The sequence below is a fragment of the Erythrolamprus reginae genome, chromosome 2 (genome assembly GCF_031021105.1).
Source record: "Erythrolamprus reginae isolate rEryReg1 chromosome 2, rEryReg1.hap1, whole genome shotgun sequence".
NCBI lineage: Eukaryota > Metazoa > Chordata > Lepidosauria > Squamata > Dipsadidae > Erythrolamprus > Erythrolamprus reginae.
In genome coordinates this window covers 273952973-273967911 of record NC_091951.1, presented here as the reverse complement: position 1 = coordinate 273967911, position 14939 = coordinate 273952973, and the positions used below count along the sequence as shown (strand labels likewise).

At 39.0% G+C, this 14939-nt stretch overlaps 1 protein-coding gene across 1 annotated transcript in view; it reads right to left on the bottom strand.

Moving 5' to 3' along the window:
- TMC1 (transmembrane channel like 1) overlaps positions 1 to 14939 on the bottom strand; it is a 142984-nt gene that overhangs the window by 80587 nt on the left and 47458 nt on the right. The window contains exons 4-6 of the mRNA XM_070736891.1: positions 2592 to 2662; positions 2462 to 2512; positions 445 to 754 (exon numbers count right to left, since the gene is read on the bottom strand). Coding sequence (XP_070592992.1) covers positions 445 to 754; positions 2462 to 2512; positions 2592 to 2662 — 432 coding nt within the window. The remainder of the gene's footprint in view (positions 1 to 444; positions 755 to 2461; positions 2513 to 2591; positions 2663 to 14939) is intronic.

Genomic DNA, 14939 nt, shown 5'->3' with positions numbered 1-14939 from the left:
TAAACCCCAGGTTTGTATCTCGAAAAGTTTGTATGACGAGGCGTTTGTAAGATGAGGTATCACTGTACTGTATAAACTACCAGGAAATGTAAGTTCACCACCTTCTCATGATATTCTTAGCTTGGTAATGAAACATCTGCAGAATGACAACAATTCAGCATTGATCTACACATATTTTCCACTATTGTGATCCTAAATGGCAATAGGAGAGGACAAAAGTTTATATGAGAAAGAAGAAACCAGGAAAAAAAACAGAAACAGAAACAAGCTTAGGAGTGAGGCTGCTAGTAGGAGCAAAATACTATACAGTATTTGTCACTTTCAGTAAACAACGTGATTGCTTAACTAAACATCTCAGATTGCTTTATAACAAACAAATACTGGTTAATCTGTTGACTCAGACAATAATAATGCCACCAAGCACTATGAATAATAAAACAGTACCTTGATCCTTTTTTCTTCTTATCTTGGTTTTTCTTTTTCTTCTCCTTCTTCTTGTCCTTGCTTCTTTTGTCCTCATCCTCTTCATCGTCACCATCTTCCCTGGACTCATCTCTAATCTTCTGATTTTCTCTGTTCTTCTTGGTCTTGTGGGCTTCCTCCTCGGATTCACTGCCATCATTCCCAGCTTTCCTCCGACGTCTCCTGTATCTTCTCCTGCGTTCGGCAGCCGTCTCTTCTTCATCCTCATCCTCTTCCTCAATTTCATTTTTCTTTCTTTTTGATGCTCTTTTCTTTTTCTCAGACTGTTCTTCTTCATAGAGGAGAGAGAGAGACACTCAGCTTAGTCAGCACAAAAGGAACCTGGTCTCTGTTCTGTGCTTCATCCCAGATATAATTATTATTTTCACAATATAATCTCATTCCATGAAGGCTTTGTTTGGTAGACACTCGTAATACAATGGTTGAAATATAGAGTAGCTCCCACAAATTTCAAAAGTGATCATTTTCTGAGAACTCAGCTTTATTGTCACATATTTTAAACTACAGCATTTCAGTCTGAAATTAAATACTATTGCCAAAATAGAAAATTCTTCATAATTGTGTTAGACTCATTAAGCCAGTGATGGCGAACCTATGGTACGGGTGCCACAGGTAGCACGTGGAGCCATATTGGCTGGCACGCCATCTGTTGCCCTAGTTCATCTCCAACATACATGTGTGCCACCCAGCTGATTTTTGGCTCACACAGAGGCTCTGAGAGGATGTTTTTGGCTTCCAGAGAGCTTCCGGAGGGATGGAGAAGGGCGTTTTTACCCTCCTCCAGCTCCGGGGAAGCCTTTGGAGTCTGGGGAAGTCACAAACAAGCCAACTGGGCCCACCAGAAGTTGGAAAACAGGCTGTTTCTGGCCTCCAGAGGGCCACCGGGGATGAGGGAAGCTGTTTTCACCCTCCCCAGGCATTGAATTATGGGTGTGGGCACTCACGCAAGCCCGTGTGCATGCTCTTTCAGCACCCAATGGAAAAAAGGTTCACCATCACTCTACTAAGCTAATATTTTTCTCTAGAAGGATTTACATGAATTCAGTATTTAACTGCATCAAACAGTGCAAAGCACTGGTGACCCAAGGGATATCTGAAGTATGACTCTGATGACTTTGTTCCCAAACTAAGCTATACATTCTGTATCTACTCAAAACATGGTCAGTGCTGGAAGCCCCTATAATGTTTAGAAATGATCCTCTTCATTCTCTGCCTTCTTCCCAGAATACACTGACACACAAGCTACCCAACTGCATCTTAGCTAGGGAGTTGTTTATGCTCAATACGTCTTGCAAATCCAAAAAAATTAAAGTAAAATTAAGTAGCAGATAGAGCAACAGAATCACAGTATAAACCAATTTTAGCTATCTTCCAACATATAGTGGTACCTCTACCTAAGAATGCCTCCACTTATGAACTTTTCTAGATAAGAACCGGGTGTTCAAGATTTTTTTGCCTCTTCTCAAGAATCATCTTCCACTTACAAACCCGAGCCTCCGAAACTGTAACAGGAAAAAGCAGGGAGAAGCCTCTGTGGAGCCTTTCTAGGAATCTCCTGGGAGGAAACAGCCGGAAAAGGTGGGGAGAAGCCTCCATGGGGCCTCTCTAGGAATCTCCTGGGAGGAAACAGAGCCTCCACCATCCCTGTGGTTTCCCCAATCACACACATTATTTGCTTTTACATTGATTCCTATGGGAAAAATTACTTCTTCTTACAAACTTTTCTACTTAAGAACCTGATCACAGAACCAATTAAGTTCTTAAGTAGAGGTACCACTATATTTATGAACTTAAATACTATTTCAGCCTTGTCCAACCAAGAAGCTATCCAAATATGTTGCAATACAAATCCTGATATTCCCCAGCCAGGATTACTGGAGTTGTTGACATCTTTAGCATCAACACACATGGGAAGTTCAAAGAAGGCTGTGTCTAGAACTGAAGTTGTTCTCCACAAAATAAGTTTTAGAGTAGTTACCTTCTTCACTTTCAGTAGCCTTGTCTTCCTCATTGTGCTTTTCAATATCCACTGTGGAGAAAAAGCAGATATCGTACACTGTGAAAACTGGGTGGTCGGTGACATCTGGGTGACAAACTGGACAACATACGTGTGCTGGCCAGCTGATTTTCGGCCTTGGGATAGGCCATCTTGCCCTCCAGATGAAGTTTCCCTGAAGCCCTGGAATGCGGAAAAAAACACCCAAGGGACAAACCAGAAGTTCAGAAAACGCATTTCTGGTTTGCCCGTTTGGCCGTTTTTTCATTTCCCAGGCTTCAGTGAGACCTGCGCATATGAACGGGGACCAGGGGAATTGTGCGCATGCGTTGGGGCAACATGAGGGTGCAGATGGGTGGGGGGGAAGGCAAGGGTGTGGGCATGTGCACGTATGCTGGCAGATTTACACACACCCTTTGGGCACGCAAACCAAAAAAGGTTTGTAATCACTGAGATTGAAAGGAATTTGCAAGCCCTGAACCAAGCATAAAGCCACAAAGGTGTGGCTTTTTTTTTTGCAAAGGAGATTACTAATAAGCTAATAATCAAAACAGAATTAGATCAGGTTCTTTCCACAAACAGTGAGGGTTCCTAAGAGGTCAGTAAGGGGCGTGAATAAGTGCCTCCCATCCCTGTCCTAAATTTCTCTCTTATTGGTACCCATATCATGTATACAGGGTGCATTCCAAAAGTAATGCAATTATTTTTTTTAAACTAATTTTTAAACATTTAAAATTCTTCAAAGTACTGTCCTTGGGCCTCTACACATTTTTTCCAGCGACTCTGCCATGACCAGGGCACGTACTGGTAATGGCAGAGTCGCTGAAAAAATGTGTAGAGGCCCAAGGACAGTACTTTATAGAATTTTAAGTGTTTGTGCAAATCTGTTCAATACAGTACTTTAAATAAAAATAATTCCAATACTTTTGGAACACACCCTGTATAAACAGTGTTATTTCTTTGTATATTACCAATACATACTTGACAAATAAAATAAAATAAAAAATAAAGAGTAAATGCCAATTCTGATAGAATGTTTCCTGCTAATAGATATATAACAAAGGAATATTTGGCTGAGAGGGAATGACCCTCATGCCATTTCCAAGGCTAAGAACAATTTTAAAAAACCCTTTCCACAGAAGATGCAGAAAGAAGCAGCTCAAGAAGGTCTCCGATAGGTTCAAAATGTCCAATAAATGCTGAAGTCACACTAATAAGAGACAGAATTTCCTGCAACCAATGGCTCAGGAAGAAAGAAGGTTCAGTAAAAAAAAGCCCAGGTGTCCAAGGTCAGTAGAGAAAGAGGGGATAGATTGCAGGAAGATGTTTCAGGAATCAATGAGAACAGTAAGTTTCAAAGAAGATGCAAAAGAATTCCCAGGTGCCAGCTCTGTCCTTAGGGAAATTCCTGACCACATTAAGATTCCCCGGTTGCAAAGGAAAAAGAGACTGAATCTTTCTTTGTGGTTTTGAATGTATTGTGACAATGGTGTATCTAGATCAGTGATGGCGAACCTTTTATGGTTTGCATGCCAAAAGGAGTATTCTGTATATTTAAGTATATCCAGACTATACTCAATCTGCATAATCTGGAGGACAGAAGGGAAAGGGGGGGACATGATCGAAACATTTAAATATGTTAAAAAGTTAAATAAGGTTCAGGAGGGAAGTGTTTTTAATAGGAAAGTGAACACAAGAACAAGGGGGCCCAATCTGAGGTTAGTTGGGGGAAAGATTAGAAGCAACGTGAGAAAATATTATTTTACTGAAAGAGTAGTAGATGCTTGGAACAAACTTCCAGCAGGCGTGGTTGGTAAATCCACAGTAACTGAACTTAAACATGCCTGGGATAAACATATATCCATCCTAAGATAAAATACAGGAAATAGTATAAGGGAAGACTAGATGGACCATTAGGTCTTTTTCTGCCCTCAATCTTCTGTGTTTCTATGTGTGGGTGTGCTAGCATGTGTGCATGTGCCCACATCCCTTCCCTCCCCCTCCCCCCATGCTGCCCCCCACACATGCGCACAGGCCTTTCTGAAGCCTGGTAGATGAAAAAGTGCCAAAATGGGCAAACCGGAAGTTTGGAAAATGCACTTCCGGTTTGCTCATTGTGCTATTTTTGTTTCACTCCAAGGCTTCAGGAAGCTTCCCTGAACCCTCTAGAGTGAAAAAACCCCAAAAAACCCCACAACAGCAAACCGGAAGTTTGAAAAACGCAATTCTGGTTTGCCCATTATGCGGTTTTTTGCACGCTGGGTCTTCAGGAAGCTTCCCTGAAACACTCCAGAGTGTAAAAAAAACAGCACAACGGGCAAACCAGGAGTGCTTTTTTCCAAACTTCTGGTTTGTCTGTTGTGGGATTTTTTTTTGCCTCCAGGGCTTCAGGGAAGCTGGTGAAATGGCCTTTCCCAAGACCAAACATCAGCTGGCCAGCATGCAGATGTGCAGTAGAGCTGAAATATCGCAAAATCCAATATGGTGGATATCCAATAGTACCCTCCAATATGGCTCCCCGTGCCACCTGTGGGCATACATGCCATAGGTTTGCCATCATGGATCTAGATACTGAGTGGCTCAATGGACTCTCAGTCTGACTAAAAAAGTCATGAGAGACTAAATTTAAATTGGCTCAAAGAAAAAAAAAAAGTACAGATAGAAAGGGCCTTCTCTTCTTTGAAACTGCCAGCCATATCCAATTCCAGCAGCAACCCATGGGTGCTCTTAAAACATAATAGCGAAGCCCAACCATTCCATGTGGCATTGACTTTGGCACTCAGATTGTTTTAGTTGCACACGTGCAGATTCATCTTTTTCTAATAAAATTTAAGATGTCTACATCCTTTCGGTCATACTATCAGGTTCCATCGCTTTCCTTTTTCTCATCATCTAAAAGAAACCTAGTCCACCTGAAAAATGCACTGGCACGCATTTTTGTTAGTTAAAACGTTTTCTAAATTTGACTGCATCCATCTCTCTCCCTCCCTCCCTCCCTCTCTCTCTCTTTCGCTCTCTCTCTTTCGCTCTCTCTCTCTCTCACTCTCCATCTCTAACCCCCTGTTGAATTTAGAGGCAGATTTTTATTTTTTTTCCTTCCCCAAAAGCTAGGTGTGTCTTATAATCTGGAGCATTTTATAGTCTGAAAAATATGGAATTTCTGAGCCAGCTGTCAATGAAACAAGGCAAAAGCTAAGGCAGATGAAATTCTACCGCAAAGACAAGATTACCGTCTAGCTTTCTCTTTGAACTTGGTAAGTAAAACATACAGGTAAGTAAGTATGCAGTCATAATAAACATGTTTGGTATTACAGTCAATTAGTCTCAGATATTTCACAGTTGCAATATCATTCTGAATTTCAGTTAATGAAGACAAGCTCAATGTGTTGTTTGCCCCCCCCCCCTCAAAAAAAAGAGAAGGAGAGAAATTCACCTAAGGAATGTGAATGTTACTCTAGACTTTTTAATTAAATTGACTTTTGGCACAGGTTTTAAAGTTTCTCTGATCCTAAAAATCACTGACATTTGTGTAAAGAGATGCTTCAGAAAGAAGAGAATCTAGTACTGAAACAAGAAAATTCAGAACCACACCTCTCCACAATTTATTTTTGGAATTAGCTACATGACATTTACATGATAAAGTATATGTTTTCCTCCAAAGAAATGATTATTATTTTATCTAGTATGAACCAATATTGATTTGAATTATCTTTTTTGTTATTTTATTGCTTTGTAGTTTGGAAAAAATATAAGAGGTGGATAACACAATTGAAAGAATCAAGTACAAGTGGTGAAATATAACTGGACAAACAACAAATCTAAAAAAGCAATATCCATTTTCTGCTGAAGGTTGGGATAAAAATGCTTGGTTAACACAGTTGAAATCTATAAAAGAAAGTGTAAGTTTTACACAATACATTATATCAGTTCAATAAATTCTACATCCAATTCTAAATTTTTAGATGTGGCACAATTCTCTATATAAGGTTATAACCCAGGAATAGTTCCCAATGAGAATTAAATTCTATGATGCGTCTATTTATTTTTTAAATACACAATAATTCTAAACATTGAGGAAAGTCCCACAATGTAGTTATCTAGACTACCAAAGAGGGAATCAAACAACTTTTCCAAAACAGATGTATAAAGCCTTAAAGCCATTAACACATGCAATTTAATTCGGGGTATTTTGAAGGGGTATACAGTTTACTAAGATTTTGTAACAGCAGATATGATTTATATTAACCATACACAGGGTAGGAAACGATGTGATTAAAATGTATGTTCCAGTTCCTTGTGTATTTTTTTTGTCCCAGAAAGGGCACCTCTCTTTTTTTTCAAAGTTTATTTATTAATTTTACAGGTTAAAAAGTAAATATACATCACAATAGTCTTTTACAGGTCATATCCCATTTCATTATATTTCTTATTTACAAATCTATATACAATGTATTTATTTCAAGAAAATGAGATAGGTAAGATAGGTGGATAATAAGTATATACGCTTATAGATGTGTAGAGCTATCGATAAAGAAGCATAATAGGTAGGTAAAGAGGTAGGTATATAAATGACTTTCTCTACTTATCCATCTGTTCTTGAATTCCCTTAAACATTGTCTATATCAAGTTTGTGTGTTTATCTGCTTTTGTGATAAAAACAGATTGTATCATTTTATCATGCTACTTTATTTCTATCTTCAATCCATTTATGCCAATTGTTCTATGTCTTGTCAAATTCTTTATCATTTATTCCCTTAATTTCCATAGTCATTTGTCCATTTGCATGCATTTATAGAAAGGGTACATCTTCTTTTCCATAGTAGGCAAAATCTTGATCCCAACTAGCATAATTAACTTACATGAACAATTTCCTAGAAAACCAGCTTGTAATACTATAAAACTAGATGACTTTCAGAGGAAAAATACCCTGCTGATGTTAGCATGCTGGAAAAACTAACATTTCTCCCCATCTCACCGCTGCCAAATTGCGTTGCTGTAATACAATATATACAAAGTCACGCCTGTACTGAGACTTCAAGCTGAGCCCAAACTGTGGGGTTTTAGAGGGGTTTTTTTCCCTTTCTTCTCCTCCCTTAGATGGAACAGCTGCAGATGCAAAACAAGGAACAGCCATGTAGAGTTTTCATAATCAAGGAGGGAGACCACCAGAATGAAAAGAGAAAGCCAAAAGCCATGATACGACCAAAGAGACTTGGTATCAAAAAGAAGTTGCCATATAACCTGCATCGTATCAGGATTACGCTGCTTAAGGAGTGCAGGAATAAGATGTATAATTAAAATTGTCATTACCATTACTTGGGGAGGCCGTTGGCTTCTCAGGTCTAGGCATGGTGACTGTATTTCACAAGAGTGGTTGAGCTGCTGCCTGCATTGGCAATGATCAGGATAAAGTAGCTCCAGCTAAAGTGTCTCGCATATCAACATAGTTTTGTCTGCCAGTGAAAGGGTCCTTCTGCAATTTCATTCTCTGAAACTGAAGAAGGGACTAATTTCCCTGGTCATTCATTTTTCATGAAAGTTGAGTTTATCATTTAAGGGCAGGATAAAAGGGTCAGGAGAGTTGAAGGGTTTCTCTCACCTTGTTTCTTTTCCATTCCCCTCGAACAGAATGAGAATATTATTTCTCTATAAGGTAAGAAAGCTTCTAGAAGTTGGCACAGAAAGATGTAGTGGACGATACTGCTAAGAATTCACACAAGAAAGAATCAGAGGAACTCTGAAGGCATGTCCTCACGAACATCTTATAGTTTCTTCTGGAGCTTTTCAGGCATTGTTATGCCAAAATAATAGCCCAGTAAGTAGTCAGGCTTCATATCACTTAAAAATAGCTGGAAGATGTTATAAAGACATTGTACTGTAAGCAGTATAGTGGTACCTCGACATACGAGTTTAATTCGTTCCAGACCCGAGCTCGTAAGTAGATCAACTCGTATCTCAAACGAATTTTCCCCATATGAATTAATGTAAATAATTCTAATTGGTTCCAGCCCTCAAAAAAGTCCCAAAGTTAGCCTAAATTATGAAAAAAGACATGTTTTTAATTAATAAATGTACATGCAACACATATAAATAAACAATAAAGTAAATAATGAAAAGAGAAATGTACAAAATACAATAAGAAAATGTATAAAACATGGTACAGTAACCTTACCTTGGCGACAGACGAGTGCGGCTGTGTACTGTAGCCTACATAAGCAACACTTTCTTAACCTATCATAAACGTAAACAAAACAACAATTCCATAGTTAAATGGTATAAAACTGTAAAAATATACACTTTCTTAACTTGTAACTTTCTTAAACTTTAAGATTTCTTAACTTTAAACTTAACTTATGCTTAACTTTACGTATGTACATACATATGTAGCCTAATCATCTGTTTTTGCCTTTTTGGGACCCATGATGCACACAAAAAGTTTAGATTAAAATATACACTCGCTCTAAACACTGACATGACCGAGACGAGACTTTGTTTTGCGTGCTAACACGTGCGAATGGCTGAGATAACCAGAAGCAAGGAGATTCTGGGTCAGAGAGGCAATGCGCCAACTAGCAGGAGCATCCTGAAGCTCAGCTCGTATCCCGAATTTGAGCTCGGGTGTCTAACAGAAATTTCGCTCGCGTCGCGGCTCGTAACTTAGAATACTCGCTGTTCGCATGTGGAGCTGCTTGTATCTAGAGGTACCACTGTAGTAGGTTGTAGCCAATACAGCTGGGATTGGGGTTCCGGTGGTGAAAATGGAGATGCGTGTTTGTTTGTTTGTTTGTTTGTTTGTTTGTTTGTTTGTTTGTTTGATTGATTGATTGATTTGTATGCCGCTCCTCTCCGCAGATTCGGGGTGGCTCACAACAATAATAAAACAATGTACAGAGAACAAATCTAATATTTAAAAATCTAAAAACCCATTATTTAAAAGAACATACAACACAAGCATACCATACATAAAACTATATAGGCCTGGGGGAGATGTCTCATGCATCGCTGTTCACCCAATGTGTGCACATATGTGCACACGTGAGATTTCGCTTCTATGCATGTGAAGCAAGTGAAATCCTGCACAAGAACGCTGTCGGGTGTGAGGTTTTGCCTATTTTCAGTAATTTTTTTTGCTTCTGCGTATGTGCGGAAACAAAGAAATCACTGAAAATCGGTGAAATCTTGCATGCCAGAGCATCCTTGCATGGTAAATGGAACCCTCACCTGACTGAAAGTCACTAGTGGTACAAGAATGACACAGAATAAGTTAGAACAGTGTTTCTCAACCTGTGGTCTGCGGACTCCTGGGGAAGGATGTGGTGTCATCACAGAGGATCCATTGAAGAAATACTATGATTTAAATCTTGAGTTAAGCCTTGGTGGTCCATGGCCACCAAAGGTATTTAAAGTGGGTCCCTGGTGATGAAACGTTTGAGAACCACTGAGCTAGAAGATCATTCATTATAATGATCTTTTTAATGAACTATATCTAGTCTAGCATAATGTCAAAAATGCAGTTCTTTTGCAGGTGCATAAAGATTGAAACAGGATTCTAGATCAATGAAAGAGTAGATATTCGACATATACAGTGTTCCCTCGATTTTCGTGGGGGATGCGTTCCGAGACCGCCCGTGAATGTTGAATTTCCGTGAAGTAGAGATGCGGAAGTAAATACACTATTTTGGGCTATGAACAGTATCATAAGCTTTCCCTTAACACTTTAAATCCCTAAATTACAATTTCCCATTCCCTTAGCGACCATTTAGATTATTACTCACCATGTTTATTTATTAAAGTTAATTAAAAAAAATATTTATTAAAGGCAGATGAAAGTTTGGCGATGACATATGATGTCATCAGGCGGGAAAAACCATGGTATAGGGGAAAAACCCATGAAGTATTAATATTTTTGAAAAACCGTGGTATAGACTTTTCGCGAAGTTCGAACCCGCGAAAATCGAGGAAACACTGTATACGTGAGTGAAAAAGAGCTACCGATGGAATGATTTTCTTAGGGCCCAGCAATGTTATCTTAATTTGGTGTTCTCCAAAGGTATTGACATTGCAATCCAGAATTCCCAGCTGGTAGCACGTCTGTTGGATTCTGAAAAGCTGCTTTGGGAACGCCACCAGACAAGGTAGGCAATATGGCAGAGATGCACAAATGTGTGGCTATAGTACAACTCTCAGATCTCTCAGCCATACTGGCAAAGCTGTTTGGAGTCATCTGCTACCAACATCTAGAGAATTACATATTCCCAATCCAGCACTACACAGAGACAACAGCCTGACTCAATGTAAAACAGTTGAGTGAGTTTCATTCCCCATAGAGCAGGCTGGCGGTTTTGTATTCTTCCAGAGAGATTCAGAGCAAAGCCAATGTATTCCTGAAGCTCATGATTGAACTAGGACAACACATTTAAGATTCCTAAGTAACCCAAACAAGCATATTGAAACAGCAAAATAGCCAAGTAGAATTGGAATTTTATTTGATTTGTTTTGATTTTGTCAAAATAAACCTTTTTTCCCCTCCACAGGAGAGAAAAAAATATCCTTAAAAATTAGCAAACAGTAATAAAGGCAGGAAATAAACAAACATAGATACAAATAAACAAATAAACAAATAAACAAATAAACAAATAAACAAATAAACAAATAAACAAATAAACAAATAAACAAATAAACAAATAAACAAATAAACAAATAAACAAATAAACAAATAAACAAATAAACAAATAAACAAATAAACAAATAAACAAATAAACAAAACAAACAAAACAAACAAACAAATAAATAAATAAATAAATAGCAAAACTAAAAAATCAATCTATGAAGTAAACATATATTATGAATGCAAACATCTTAAAAATTAAAATAGCATATATTAGCAAAAAAACCCGAAAATTTGTACCTCTCCAAACCAAGCATGATCCAATTTCCGTAAAATTTGATAGGAGGCAAAACGCAGTGTCAATCATCTTTATTTCATGCAATGCATATTTTTGATAGCTGACTTATAACTAAAATCTAAGTCCTATAGAAAAGTACAGCATATTACTATCCAGTGACAATCGCTTTTGAAGAACAAGCATTTCTAACCAAAACCACTTGTAGATTAGGCAAAAGAATGTAAACTCAACTCCAGCAATAGCAATAGCATTTAGACTTATATACCGCTTAATAGTGCTTTTACAGTCCACTCTAAGTGGTTTACAGAATCAGCATATTTTCCCCAACAATCAGGGTTCACATTTTACCCACCTCTGAAGGATGGAAGGCTGAGTCAACCTTGACCCTGGTTGGATTTGAACTGCCAAACTACTGGCAGCAGAAATAGCCTAGAGTACTGCATTGTAACCACTGCGCCACCACTGCTCTAGAAACTAATTAGCAACAATTCTCTAAATTACAGAGTAGGTCATGTAACCAGTTGTTGTTGTTGTTGTTGTTATTATTATTATTTATTAGATTTGTATGCCGCTCCTCTCCGAAGACTAACTATACCAGAAACACTCATTTTCTTTAGAGTATTAGGTTCTACCTTCCTCCCAGAATGTTTCTAGATGCAGTATAATAGTACAAAACTAAAATGACAATTAATAGTTTAGCAAAACATAGAATATAGAAAATCATCTTTCTTTTCAAATTCAGAAGTGGGAGTCAGTTTAAAGCACATAGAATAGAATAATTTTTTTATTGGCTAAGTGTGATTGGACACGCAAGGAATTTGTCTTGGTGCACATGCTCTCAGTGTACATAAAAGAAGCGATATGTTCATCAAGAGTCATAAGGTAGTCCAGGTACAAATAAGCAATCAAATCATATTAGGAACCAGTCAATATAAATGGTAAGGATACAAGCAACAAAGTTATAGTCATACAGTCATTTGTGAGAGGAGATGAGTGATAGGGATGATGAAAAGATTAATAGTAGTGAAGACTTAGGAAGTAGTTTGACAGTGGTGAGGGAATTATTTGTTTAGCAGAGTAATGACATTCGGAAAAAACTATTTTTCTCTCTAGTTGTTCTGGTGTGCAGAGCTCTAGAGTGTCATTTTGAGGGTAGGAGTTGAAGCAGTTTGTGTCCAGGATGTGAGATACATCTGCAAATATTTTCACAGCCCTCTTTTTGACTCATGCTTTATATAGTTCCTCAATGGAAGGCATGTTGGTAGCAATTGTTTTTTCTACAGTTCTAATTTTCCTCTGAAGTCTGTGTCTGTCTTGTTGGGTTGCAGAACCAAACCAGACCGTTATAGAGGTGCAGATGACAGATTCAATAATTCCTCTGTAGAACTGTATCAGCAGCTCCTTGGGCAGTTTGATCTTCCTGAGTTGGCGCAGAAAGAACATTCTTTGTTGTGCTTTTTTAATGACTTTTTGATGTTTGATATTGCGATATGGTAGAACTTAGAAATTTGAAGGTCTTGACTGTTGATACTGTGTTGTCTAGTGAAAAGGAACTTTATTGGAATTAACAACTATTACAGCAGCTTGGCAGAAGAACAGGTACAGACACTAAACTTAGCCTTTAAGTATACCCGGCCGGCTGAGGGAACAACCAATCCACAGAGCAACTTCTTCCCGCTAAAACTTGTAACTAACCCTGGTGGTAACAGCCAATACGGACCCCAGTTAACTCCACCAATCAAACTGTCACTAGGCAAACCCAGCCGGCAAGTTGCTATGCAGGAACATTACACTCCTCCCCCCTTACATTGGAACAGACGTAATCGTCCAAGTAGGCAGGCCTATGGCAGATTCTTCCAGAGTGGCGTGGCCTGACGACTTCCCAGGCCCCTCCCAGGGGCGGTGCAGAAACGTTTTCCCCGGGGCGGCAAACTTCCTCCTCCTCCACAGCCAGGGAGTCTTCGATGTCTTGGGGAAGCTTGGGCTTATCTGGGGAAGGTCCCTTTGGGGTGATGTTAACACAGCCGCCAGAGATTGGGTAGAGAGTTCGAACGCACGAGCCTCCGCTAGGGCAGCTTTAAATGTCAAATCTTGGATAGCCAGAAGACGGCATTTCAGGCGTCCGTCCTTCACTCCAAAAACAAGCCTGTCTAGTAAGTAATCGTTAAGATTATCAAACTCGCAGTATAACGCTGCGCGGCGGAGGGCAGCCACAAATTCATTTATAGATTCGCCCTCCAACTGGCTGCGATGGAAAAACTTGTAGCGGCGAGCGCAGCAGGAGGGAGTTGGAGCATAATGATCCTGAAGCGTAGAGAGATATTCCTGCCAATGAACATCATGAATAGAAACAGGAGCAAATAACGCACGGGCCGTCTCAAACATCTCGGTTCCACAGAAGACTAAAAAATAGGAGCGCTTGCAATCCCCGGAGATTTCAGTGTAGCCATTGGATATGAGGAAACAGTCAAAACGGGCTACATATGAGTCCCACGTCTCCCCTTGGGGGTCGAAAGGCGCAAAAGTCAGTTGGGTAGACATTCTAATAACAGGAATGTAATCTTCTTTCAGACCGGTGAAGACATGCGTGGATAGGACCCCTCATCGCCAGTGAAAAGTCGGAAGACCCCGTGGTCAAAAGAGGAACTTTATTGGAGTTAACAACTATTACAGCAGCTTGGCAGAAGAACAGGTACAGACACTAAACTTAGCCTTTAAGTATACCCGGCTGGCTGAGGGAACAACCAATCCACAAAGCAACTTCTTCCCGCTACAACTTGTAACTAACCCTGGTGGTAACAGCCAATACGGGCCCCAGTTAACTCCACCAATCAAACTGTCACTAGGCAAACCCAGCCGGCAAGTTGCTATGCAGGAACATTATATCTAGTATTGTAAAAGGTGTCATATTTACGACAGTTGTTGTGTCCCGGATTCATATGGTCCCCTTGGCAACCAACTAACAAGCTAAGTCAATGGGGAAGCCAGATTCACTTAACAACCATGTTACTAAGTTAACAAGTATGGTGATTCACTTAACAACTGTGGCAAGAAAAGTCATAAAACGGGACAAAAATCACTTGACAAATGTTTCTCTTAGCAACAGAAATCTGGGGCTGAATTGAAGTTGTAAGTCAAGGACTACCTGTAATAGAAATCAAAGAAGGTCTAACTTTGATTTCCTTCTTCTAAGTTGGGAAAAGAGGAGATTGAGAAAGAGAGAGAAGAGCAAGCAATTTTTTAAATTAAATGTCATTTTCTTAGAACCTTGACTTACCAAGGTTGAGCTCCAGTAGAATGGAACTGGTGCCTGAAATACGTTAATTAAAATTAAAGGAGTAATAATTAATATTAAAGGAGTAAGTGATCTGAAGATGCAGAGTGTATTTTTTTTAACATTTCCCACACATGTTCAGTGTTAAAGAGCAGATGTTATCGCAAGATATTTTTATTTGTGGCTAAAAAATGTTAACACAAATAAAAACGAAAGTACCGTATATGTAAAAGTGATTAAAACTAACAAGAAAAAAGACTGAAACAAGTACACACTCCAG